General features: G+C 38.7%; 1 protein-coding gene across 2 annotated transcripts; it reads left to right on the top strand.

Annotated features, from left to right (window-relative positions):
* The first annotated feature begins 123 nt into the window (after nt 1-123).
* LOC124265514 lies at nt 124-6,611 on the top strand. Of its 2 annotated transcripts, none has more exons than XM_046700298.1 (4): nt 124-258; nt 2,235-2,349; nt 5,311-5,468; nt 5,951-6,611. In XM_046700298.1, exons 1-4 carry the CDS (start codon nt 195-197, stop codon nt 6,052-6,054), a joined length of 441 nt encoding a protein of 146 aa, XP_046556254.1. In that variant the 5' UTR covers nt 124-194; the 3' UTR covers nt 6,055-6,611. The 2 variants fall into 2 exon arrangements, with proteins under 2 accessions (XP_046556254.1, XP_046556253.1); XM_046700297.1 differs by having other exon boundaries at nt 126-258; nt 5,948-6,611.
* The last annotated feature ends 5,759 nt before the right edge of the window (nt 6,612-12,370 follow it).

Raw genomic sequence — 12,370 nt, 5'->3', positions numbered from 1 at the left:
AGCTGACAAAATTAATTTAATTTAGTGTTTGCCAGAGACGGTATGGCAAGCAAAGATACTTGTAATGCTTGCCCAGGCATGTTTGACATGTTGCTATAGTCACCGCCTCGTTATCAAAGACATCATACCCATAACTGATATTACAAATACCTTATTCAACATTGGCTCATCATAGTCAACAAACCTCTATTACTATGGGCTTGTTAGATGTGGGTCGAACCTCTGTTGTGATCATCTACGTTTTGCTGCACATTACGGGTAAGAACTACTGTCTATAGCATTACGTATTAGGTATATATTACGTGTCTGAAAAAACATGCCTTTGAACGATCAAAGTGTAGATGTTCACTGTACCAATATGACAGACTGATCTGTGTTTGAAATAACATGACATTGGGGTAAATGATGATATCCAGATTATTCGAGAAATTATGTGGTTTTATTGCGCAAGTAACTCATTTGCATGGCGTGTTTGTTTGTTTATTATCGGCAAAAACACTCTTTCCGCGCTATGACAAATGTTTCTCAATAATCCAGTGACTGACATCATGAGCAGACGCATTTCACACACACGCTAATACATAAACTGACACACTGACATACGCACAGAGACACAAGATGACACAAATATACACATTTACATACATTCATTGAGGCTCAATGATAGAGACACTCTGACATACACACTCATATTCATAGAGATACACTGAAACACACACTCGGACAAACACACAAACATTTACACACACACACACACACACACACACACACACACACTCTCTCTCTGACATACACACACACACGCACACCGAAATATAGACTCTGACAAACACAATGAAATTCATAGAGACAGACTGAAACACAAACTCTGACATACACACAGATATTCATTCACACTGCCACACACACTGATACACACACTCTGACATACCATACACACAGCCATTCATAGAGACAGACTGAAACACACACACTCTGAGATACACACACATCTTAATAGAGACACAGAAACACACACTCTGACACACAGACATTCATAGAGACAGACTGAAACACAAACTTTGACATACACACATATATTCAAACACACTGCCACACACACCGATACACAATCTGACATACCATACACACAGCCATTCATAGAGACAGACTGAAACACACACACTCTGAGATACACACACATCTTAATAGAGACACAGAAACACACACTCTGACATACATACAGACATTCATAAAGACAGACTGAAACACAAACTCTGACATGCACACAGATATTCATACACACTGCCACACACACACACACACACACACACTGATACACACACTCTGACCATACACACATACATTCATAGAGACAGACTGAAACAGAAACTCTGACATACACACAGATAATCATACACACTGCCACACACACACCGATACACACACTCTGACATACCATGCACACAGCCATTCATAGAGACACACTGTAACACAAACTCTGAGATACACACATATTCACAGAGACACACTGAAACACACTCTGACACACACACAATCATTCATAGAGACACACTGAAACACAAAATCTGAGATACACACATATTCACAGAGACACACTGAAACACTCTGACATACACACATATTCATAGAGACACACTGAAACACAAAATCTGAGATACACAAATATTCACAGAGACACACTGAAACACACTCTGACATACATACACACACTGACACACACACTCTGAGATACACACACATATTCATAGAGACACATTGTGCCGACAACATGCTGCATTCGTTGCTCGAAATGCACATACCGAACTACGTTTATAACGAACCGAACTTTGTGTTCCCTTTGATTTATATATAACCGGGGCTGCGGGGTAGCCTAGTGGTTTATGCGCTTGCTTGCGACGCCGAAGGCCCAGGTTCGATCACGCGATTCCCGACATGGATACGATGTGTGAAGCTCATTTCTGGTGCCCCCCGCAATGATATTGCTAGGACATTGCTAAAAGCGGCGTAAACCAAACTCACTGACTCATTCATCATTACAGTAGTTTAGTGTATTCTATTTCAGATGGGTACGCGCTAGCTCACGGCCAGCCTAGTTCCCGGGGTCTGCTGCGCAAACGCTTCGAGTGTCAAAGCGTTAGCGCAGCAGACCCCGTGGACCAGACTGGGTAATGGCGCCCTTGTTGCATTCAACGTATGTTCTGGTTAATATTTCTGGGTCGTGATTGTTGTAGGCAGCCTGGCGAAAGAGTGTGTGGTGTACGCTGACGGGAACTACATCTCCCGCGTTTGCGACGACTGTTGCCGCTACGGCAGGAATAGAATATGTTGCAGCGACATAAAGCAAAGGTAGAAACGTGTACTCTTACAAGGTTGGCTTGTTATCTGTTTCTAAGCAACGGACTCCTATCCATTCCTTAATGTATTAACGCTGGTTTGTTCCCCTTATTTGTGCCAGGATGTGCTGGTTTGAACACCTGATACTTAACAATTCCAGTCAGGATTATGCCCATGGTTGTGGGTTTCAAAGTGAGTGAGTGAGTTAAGTTTTACGCTGCACTCAGCAATATTCCAGCTATAAGGCGGCGGTCTGTAAATAATTGAGTCTGGACCAGACAATCCAGTGATCAACAGCATAAGCATCGATCTGAGCAATTGGGAACCGATGGGGTTTCAAAGTGTAAAACGATTCAGGTTCCTATGGGTTTTCTGAAGATTAACCTCATCTGCTGTGAAGGGCGGTGGGGTTCCTAGTGGTTAAACCGATCTCTCCTCTCCGGGTTCTATTCCCCACGTGGAGAAGTCCATTTCTGGCGTCCCTCGACGTGATATTACTGGAATATTGCTAAAAGCGGCGTAAAACTAATCTCACTCGCTCACTTATTTGCTTTGAGATTTGCTAACTGAGATAACTGTTGGTCCTCCAGGCAGTTCAGTTCCGTCAATCTGACTTAAAAAGTTACATCCAATACTGTTTGAAGTCAATAAAATATTGAAGTTGTTATGAATAAGATAACAACAAGCAAAATGCGCATAAAATATACTCTTAAGACAGTTGGAGAACCTGAACGTTCAATTTGAATCGGAAGTGTAAGCATTAACAAACTTTTCAAAGACGGACCACCATTTCTCTTTATCACCACCCTTAAACACAACGCATGGCATGCACGTGCACAAGGCAGTAGTGGGGTGTCAATCCTGATTGTTTTTAAAGAGTATAATTAACTCAAAAATGATCGCGATATGAAATCAGTGATATCGTTTACCGAAACATAAGTAAAGACTAATGTCAATCTCCTCTCCGCCAAACAGCCTTCGACGGTGTGCCATGCCTATTTTGTTTTAAGTGTATGGTTACACTAATAGCAAAAGGATTCTTTGTTAGCCAATCAAATGCCATGGAATCAGTTGAATGATAAGAAATGGTATTGAAAAGTTCAGACATAACCTGAACAGTACAAAATCTCAAATGAATGAACGAAAAATCCACACATTCAAACAAAAGATGCTTGTCATTTGACTGTGACAAGTAATACATTGAGGGCGACCCTCTTCCGACAATAAAAATGAATGCGTACAATGAGAGTGTCCAACACAATACCTTCGGATTGCCAATGTGACCATATCACTTACAAAATATGTGTATGTGTATGTGAATATATGTGTCGCAGGATATTTAATAATACTGAGAGATTCACTTGTGTTTACTTCCGGTGAAGCAAGTTAATTAAATCTACTTTGTCCAAATTGACTTTACACATGATCTACATGCCACAGCGATGCTGAGCCTTAACATGTCGTGCAAAAAGAACGCATTTTAGATCATAAAACGTCAGTGCAAAAGAATACACAACCTTGCCACTTCTCCACCTTTTGGTGTTAAGGGCAAAATCGATCACTAAAAATCAATGACATCGGGTGTTTGCGTAAACGTAAGCATGTTCGGTAAGACTACAGAATACCGGACACCTTCCGCCATCTTTGAAAGCACGCGAGTGTAATGAGATTCTTGAGAGGCATTTAGAAGTTGATGAATATATAAGACGAGTATATGGATGACAACTTCTTCTTTATTGTATAACACGACGTTTCTGCGCTACTTCTTGCCCCTTCTTCAGGTCATATCACGATGACAACTTCTTCTTTATTGTATAACACGACGTTTCTGGGCTACTTCTTGCCACTTCTTCAGGTCATATCACGACGACAACTTCTTCTTTATTGTATAACACGACGTTTCTGCGCTACTTCTTGTCCCTTCTTCAGGTGATATGAAACGTCGTGTTATACAATAAAGAAGAAGTTGTCATCCATATAGTCATCTTATACACGCGAGTTTAGTCAGGGTTAGGGTAAGGTTAAGATTTACGGTTAGGGTTAGGGTTATGGTAAGGTTTAGGGTTAGGTTGAGGTTTAGGGTTAGGAGGGTTAGGGTGATGTGACACTAAACAATATGGCTGATAGGTATCCGGAATTCTGTAGGTGTACCGCTTGTTCTGCTTTCTCACAATTTGCCGAAAAGCCAGTACTCTTGTAATGCAACGTCGGCATGCAAACAAACGAGACAATCAAATGATTTTTAACCAGAAAGCCAAATTCAGAAACGCGAAAATTTCCTGTTTATGCGGATTTGATTGTTTGGTCAAGGGACAGAAGTATTGTCATTAAGTGTAATGTATCAACACCAGCCTCATTTTCCGCCAAAATTGATTCCTTTGGCCGTAAAAGGCTGCATAGCAGTGAATATCTTGTGAATGGTTCACTGAAAATCCAAGAAGAGACAATAGATTCGCCTTAAGGAATCGCACATAAACCAGTCAAACGTACATTTGTTTGCATACGGTAATAGAAGCAACAAAACGATCTTGTACACTTGTGACTATATCATGAGTATATATTTGCTTCAGCAGTATTACAGCTGTATGATGTTGTTTGTAAACAAATCGAGTCTGAACCAGACAATCTAGTGATCGTCACCATTCTATACGACGACAGAGCATGTGTTTATGAATCAGTATGAAATAGTGATGATACCATGTGTTCGCGAAAAGGTGAGGGTATCCTGCCTCACCGGTGGTGCCGCCATAGACATGTGCAGTCGTTCATTTGCTCACCTGAAATAATTCGGGACCGTATGGTACAAGTCAAATAACGAATTCAATCGGGCATCACATTTGTTACTGATGCGCCAGATTTCGAAATGGTCTCCACATGCATACCTTAAACCTTTTTGAAGGCTTTACTGAGGCCTTGAATGTTGTAACCTTGATAAACCAGATCAAAACTATGAATTCATTTTACTTCCCACAGACCGTTCAATAGTGTTGCCGTGATGATCGGTTGTGTCATGGTACTTGCCTTCATTGGGAGTGTTTGTACAGCAGTGTATATTAAGTGCGTGCTGCCTGGAAAACTCCGGCGTCGTGCAGAACCTTGCCCCGCTGGTTCGACAGCAAAACAACCTGCTGGTAGGTCGTGTCATAGATGTTACCACGCAATTATAAAAAATATACCACACATACAAATAACATTTTCTTGTTGATGACAAGTGAATATCAATAAGCAATAGGCATATGTTTCATCGTTCTTGGCTTTGCGTTCATAATGAATCAAGAAACGCAATATTTGAAACTAAAATGTATCAGCGTTTTATGGAATGTATGTAATAAATATGAATAAAATATTGTTTAGTTATATCGTAAACATTCTATGAGGAATGATGCAACTCTCGAAAAGAAAACAAAAAAACCTCATGCATAAGTTACTTACGAGAAACCCAATCTAAACCTTCCAATCAAAGTTGGCAGGTGCATGTACACAGCATTTGAGAAATATAAATATGCCAAGTTTGTATTCATATCCTGAAATATTGATTGGTATGACAATAACTCTTACTCAATTAAGACGTAATTTTTCGAATTTATGATTACATTATCACAATTTTCAGCAGTTCGTTTGCACCAACTCAGCCCTCTCGTCTCCACCCCGCCGGCTCCCCGTCCGGCGTACACTCCTAGCAAAACTGGAGCTCCAACCTTCAGTTCCTGGGTGTAAAGGCCGCTTCATTGGACCAGCCAGTATACGTGTCATTGGACCACCGGCCTTACCACCATCTCCTTTGAATACCATCTCCTAACCACTTACTGACTCCTCTCTCCATCCAGCAAATGAGAGGATGGCGAAATTCAAAAACAGGTCCTTGGTTATGTTTATTGTGATTAGCGTTCCTCCTAGGATTCAGAAAGGGCAGGGTAACTTCGTAGAAAAAGGCGCTTCATAATTTAAAAGGGCATGTAGGTGAGGATTATTGAAATAATGATAAAATATATATTTTGTCAAAGACAGTCTTACAATTTTAATTCTGGAGTTCATTTGTATTCTTCTCTCATTTTAATTTATGATTATAATTTGAAAAAGTATTTCAAGTCAAAGGGCAGGGCACAAAAATTTAAGGACACCGCCCTCCTGAATGTGCCTAGGGGGAGCACTAGTGATGTTATTATCTCACGTAGGTTTTCCCAACTTTATATTTCATCATTACAAACCCGTGAAGGTCAGGGTTAGAATGAACCTTCAGTAACCCATGCTTGTAGTAAGAGGCGACTAACGGGATCGGGCTCGCTGACGTGGTTGACACATGCCATCGGTTCCCAATTGCGCAGATCGATGCTCATGCTGTTGATCACTGGATTGTCTGGTCCAGACTCGATTATTTACAGACCGCCGCCATATAGCTGGAATATTGCTGAGTGCGGCGTAAAACTAAACTCACTCACTCACTCACTCATCATAACAAATACAACAATACTGTACTGAGGGTGCTTCTTTAAGCTTGAAACCAATAAATATACATAGGACTTTATCCTGTTCATACTTTATTCAGCAGAAGATGTATTCCTGATTGAATGCAGCTTACTAAACTGCTGGAAAATATACACTAGAAAACTGAATGAGACCAAGAAAACGTTTGTACAATGAAATACTTCACCAAAAAGCAGAAAATTGAAGTTAAAAACGCTAAACTGTGGCACCTGTATAAACTGTATCACAATCGAATAACTACTTGCTGTCTCAAAGGTAGCGATCATAACAAATACCATGAAAGGTAGGTGAATATCGAGTTTCTTGTGAAAATATCGAGTTAACAGGGTAAATTTGCTTGTTGGGGCCATGAAATTATATCGAGATATCCGAAATATCGAGACATCCGTATCGAGTTAAAAGAGCTTGAATAATGATACATTATGAAGGATTTTGCCGGGACCGAAATGTTATATGGAGACAACCGAGATATCGAGTTATCAGAGTTCGACACAACGGTGCTCGACTGTAGTTATGTACTTTCTTTTGTCGGCAGTTTGCATTGACTAGCATTCATCATGGCACATAATAATAACAATGAAATTAATCCAAATTATTATATGAACTTAGTTACGAAATCTGGCTTTACATTTCACAAATGCTAGCCCCTGATCTGGAGCCATCTTTCAGTGGGCTAGTGAAAACTATTTTGTTCTATTAACATTCTCACCATTCAATGACATTCCTCAGAAGAAGCTATACGTGTGTGTGTGCGTGCGTGTGTGTGTGTCCGTGCTCATTTATGTGTGCTTGTGTTTGTGTATATTAAATGGTGTATATATGTGAAATAATCTTAAAAGAGACATTAATCGCACCAACAGACAAATATCTGACTCGGCGAAAATAGATTTACACTGGGGTGAGTGTGTGTGAGTGAGTGAGTGAGTGAGTTTAGTTTTACGCCGCTTTTAGCAATATTTCAGCAATATCACGTCGGGGAACACCAGAAATGGGCTTCACATATTGATTGTGCACATGTGGGGAATCGAACCCGGTTCTTCGGCGTGACGAGCGAACGCCTTAACCACTAGGCTACCCCACCGCCCTGCTTTATACTGGATTATATATCCATCATATGACGATAGATACAATGGACCTATTTTGTTTTGTTTCAGGGGGAGATGTGACAACCCTTAGCACATCTTTCCACATCACATCACATCACATCACATCCGATCAGAATAGTTTGATCGATGATACCACATCAGTAAGGTTAGAGGCTGTGGAGGATTACTGTTGTTGTATATATAAGCATAAGCAATACGAGTAAAGATAATTTAAACGTGAACTCATATGATTGGAAAGAATATAAGTTGGTCATAAAATGTAACAGCTACATTTTACGATGCATGTTAGCTTCATTCCTATGTCTGTAGAAACATAACATAAATGTTAGAGCGTGTTTGAAGATTCCACACACACAAACAAAAGACGTAAGACGTCTGAGAGCGATAGGACAAAAACAAGGTGTGCGATGAGGGTGGTCCTCTTCCATATATATGACAGAATGAGTATAATAAATGTAATGTCCGGTATATTCGTATTGCATCTTCAGTAAGGTCATGCCATCCAATCAAGGGTTTGAAAGGCATGAAGCATTTTGAGTCCAGTTTTTCCTCCACAAATCACGTATTTCCAAGTCACATGAATGCGCAATGCCTTTTAAGAAGTGGTAAATGTAACATTTGTTACATTTGGAATTACATTTTCTCAGTAAATTACAAAATCTAGAAGTCTTTGGGGTTGAGTCTCATCCGGGATTCGAACTTTCAGATTTCACTGTCAGAATGAGGGACCTAGTCGCTAACACACGATGTCAGCGATCTAACCCACTCAGCCATTGGAAGCCAACAAACGACAATGTCATGACATTCTAAAATTTTCCACTGAAACAGAGATCTAACGGTTGTTTATTGGCTTCCAGCAGAATAAAGGACAAAAACACCTTCAATAATGCACGGCTTAAGTAAATCATAATGATCAACTGGCAAAACGTGTAACGGCTGCATCTCACGTCATATATTATATATATTATTCATAGGTGTTTTCTATGTTGGTAGAACTCGTATATTAGTCCTGCATATCTAGAAACGATTGCTGAATCTACTCGATAATGAATTAATACAAGCTTTACTTTATTCTACATTAACATCAAGCTCCATTGGCTCATTTGCCCCTTCAGATCTCTTACAAGCTCTATTATCTTATGTATGTAGTTTTGCATCTTAATATGTTATTGAATACCTTGTAGTGGAATTGCAGTTTGGCTCTTTTATCATACTAGGTCTGCTGGGGACAATTAATGGAATGCTTGAATGGGTGCACTGGATTATTGTTTAGTATCATCCAGAGAAGAAAGACACATTGTTTTACTAGTGTCTTCTGATACTGAACTTATACTAAACTATCTATAATTTATTAGAGATACACTGTTCGGATATGAAGGTCTATGTGACACTAAAATATCATACAATGAAAGCACTCAATATAATAAAGCTAAAGGTTAAAATATGTAGATACAGCCATGTTAATATTTATATCATCTTATTGATTTAAGTATCAAAGGTATGAATGTGAGTGTATTAAAATATAACATTCCCTTAGTCTGTCATAAAGACCCTGAAACAACTATATCCAAGAAAGCCCTTGAAAGTCTAGAATAACGCATCTCTCATCTGGTAAAAAGTGAAAAACTCCCGGCTTTGAGTGATGCAAACGCTCTGTGTCTGAAAATGAAGAAAGTCTCTGGGTCCCTTCACATTATATTTTATGCTTACATTTTATGAACAGTTTTTGTCTGTACAATGTTCATTTCAGAGACTAGATTTTGGTCTAACATTTCCTACGTTGTACCTAATATTCTTACAGTAACATTGTATGCGTGATTAAGAGATGACCCGAATTATTTTAACAAACATTGGATTAAACTGAACAGCTTGTTTCCGTTCTTATATTGGAATAGTATTATATTGGAATAGAATTTACAGACAGGATCAAAAGGAGGTTCCCCAACTTTAAAAGGGACATGGCATATTCCAAATATTGGCAAAATAGTATTTAGTGTCTGTCTTTAAACATTATGATGCCTAGAATCATTCAATGAACGATTTCAAATTTTGGGTAGATAGTATTTTGTGGCTTTCTTTAAACATTATGTTGCCTATATCATGCCTAGAATCATTCAATGAACGATTTCAAATTTTGGACGATTTCAAATTTTGGGTAGATAGTATTTTGTGGCTTTCTTTAAACATTATGTTGCCTAGAATCATTCAATGAACGATTTCAAATTTTGGGTAGATAGTATTTTGTGGCTTTCTTTAAACATTATGTTGCCTAGAATCATTCAATGAACGATTTCAAATCATTCAATGGGATTTCAAATTTTGGGTAGTATATTTTGTTTCTTTCTTTAAACATTATGTTGCCTAGAATCATTCATAGGACGATTTCAAATTCTGGGTAGATAGTATTTTGTGTCTTTCTTTAAACATTATATTACATATACTCATTCAATGAACGATTTCAAATGTTGGGTAGATAGTATTTAGTGTCTGTCTTTAAACATTATGTTGCCTAGAGTCATTCAATGAACGATTTCAAATTTTGGGTAGATAGTATTTAATGGCTTTCTTTAAACATTATGTTGCCTAGACTCATTCAATGAACGATTTCAAATTTTGGGTAGATAGTATTTTGTGGCTTTCTTTAAACATTATGTTGTCTAGAATCATTCAATAACCGATTTCAAATTTTGGGTAGATATTATTTAATGGGTTTCTTTAAACAATATGTTGCCTAGAATCATTCAATGAACGATTTCAAATTTTGGGTAGATAGTATTTAATGGCTTTCTTTAAACATTATGTTGCCTAGACTCATTCAATGAACGATTTCAAATTTTGGGTAGATAGTATTTTAGTGAAAAGTGGTTGAAAAAGTTATTAAACATACTGTACAACTTAGATCAAGATGTTCCTGAAACTACTCGACAGAAGGCGCAACGTCAACGCTCTCCTCACCACAGGTGTCAGTCACTATTATTGTACGCCTTTTTGTCAATATTCCAGCATTATCAAGGCGGGTGACACCAGAATGTTGTTGATAAATCTTGATGTTATTTGCGTTTTTTAGAAAAAATGAACAAAGCATGTCTTGATTTTGGAAAATGTGTGTGTATGGAGGCTGCTTTTCCTTGTTTGAATGAAACTAGAGAAGGCTTGCATTGAATGAATGTTTGAATTAAAACAGTGTCCGCAACCCCCAAACAAACATCGCTCATATAATGTAGACACACTGACGATGATGTAAATTTTTCTAATTTCCCCCACCGTGAAATTGCTGGAACATTGCTGAAAGCGTCGTAAAACCATACTCACTCACTCACTAACCAATTTCCGTGTGTTAATTGAGGCGGATGCTCTTTGAATAAACCTGGAAGCGGCTTGCATCCGGTTTTTGCTACTGATAATATATTTTACATGCGTTTCAGACAACTGATACCCCTATGTGAGGCGAGGTGAGGTGAGGTGAGGTGAAATTGGGTTTAACGTCGGATACCCCTATGTACAGGCAATTTGACTTTAGATTTACGCCACACTCAGCAAACTTACAGCTATATGGCGGCGGTCTGTAAATAACCGTGTCTCGACCAGACAATCCAGTGTTCAACAGCGTGAGCTTCGATGTAAGCAATTGGGAACTGTTGACGTGTCAACCAAGTCATCGAGCCTGACTACCCGATCCCATTAGTCGCCTCTTACGACAAGCATGGGTTACTGAAAACCAATTCCAACCCGGATCTTCACGGGTCCTAGACAATTTGAGAATCGTGTACATTTTCACAGCACAGTCCCAAATGATCAATATTGTAGTACAGCTGAATCTAACCATGTACTTCAAGCATCACACATCTGACCTTTGATCCCTGGAATGGTTTTCCTTGTGTGGGGTTGATCTTGAGTTCAGGATAACCCCTAAATATGTTTTTTGTTATATTTTCTGAAAACAAGCGATAGTAAAACTTCAAACACAATTTTACATTTTTTTAAATTATAAATTTTTAATTATATTTTCAATGTGTTCACTGGAGCTGTTGTGGAAGGCTTCGCCGAATACATTTTGAAAACAGTCATATGTTGTTCAACCTCGCCTTAATCATAATGTCCAACTCAAGATTGGAGATATTCTTTCAGATTTTTACAGGCCGCCACCATATAGATGGAATATTGCTAAGTGCGGCGTTAAACAACAAACAAACCAAACTTTATAGAATTGACTTTATTTTCTATAACAATGTTCCTCATGCTTTTCGTCGCACTCCTACGATCGAAATCTGGATTGCTGGAGGATATGTCTAGTTAAAGAAAGAAAGAAAGAAACAAACAAACAAAAACATACAAGGAGTGAGTGAGTTAAATTTGTACATTGCATCTTTCGTTCAAATAAATACAGTACGTAACTCTAGGGGTTACATACACACTCATCACGCAGAGCACACGTGATATCA

Source organism: Haliotis rubra, unplaced genomic scaffold (genome assembly GCF_003918875.1).
Source record: "Haliotis rubra isolate DU_JTF1 unplaced genomic scaffold, ASM391887v1 Scf981, whole genome shotgun sequence".
Lineage (NCBI taxonomy): Eukaryota > Metazoa > Mollusca > Gastropoda > Lepetellida > Haliotidae > Haliotis > Haliotis rubra.
The sequence above is the reverse complement of the archived record's forward strand: the minus strand, read 5'-3'. Positions and strand labels throughout refer to the sequence as shown.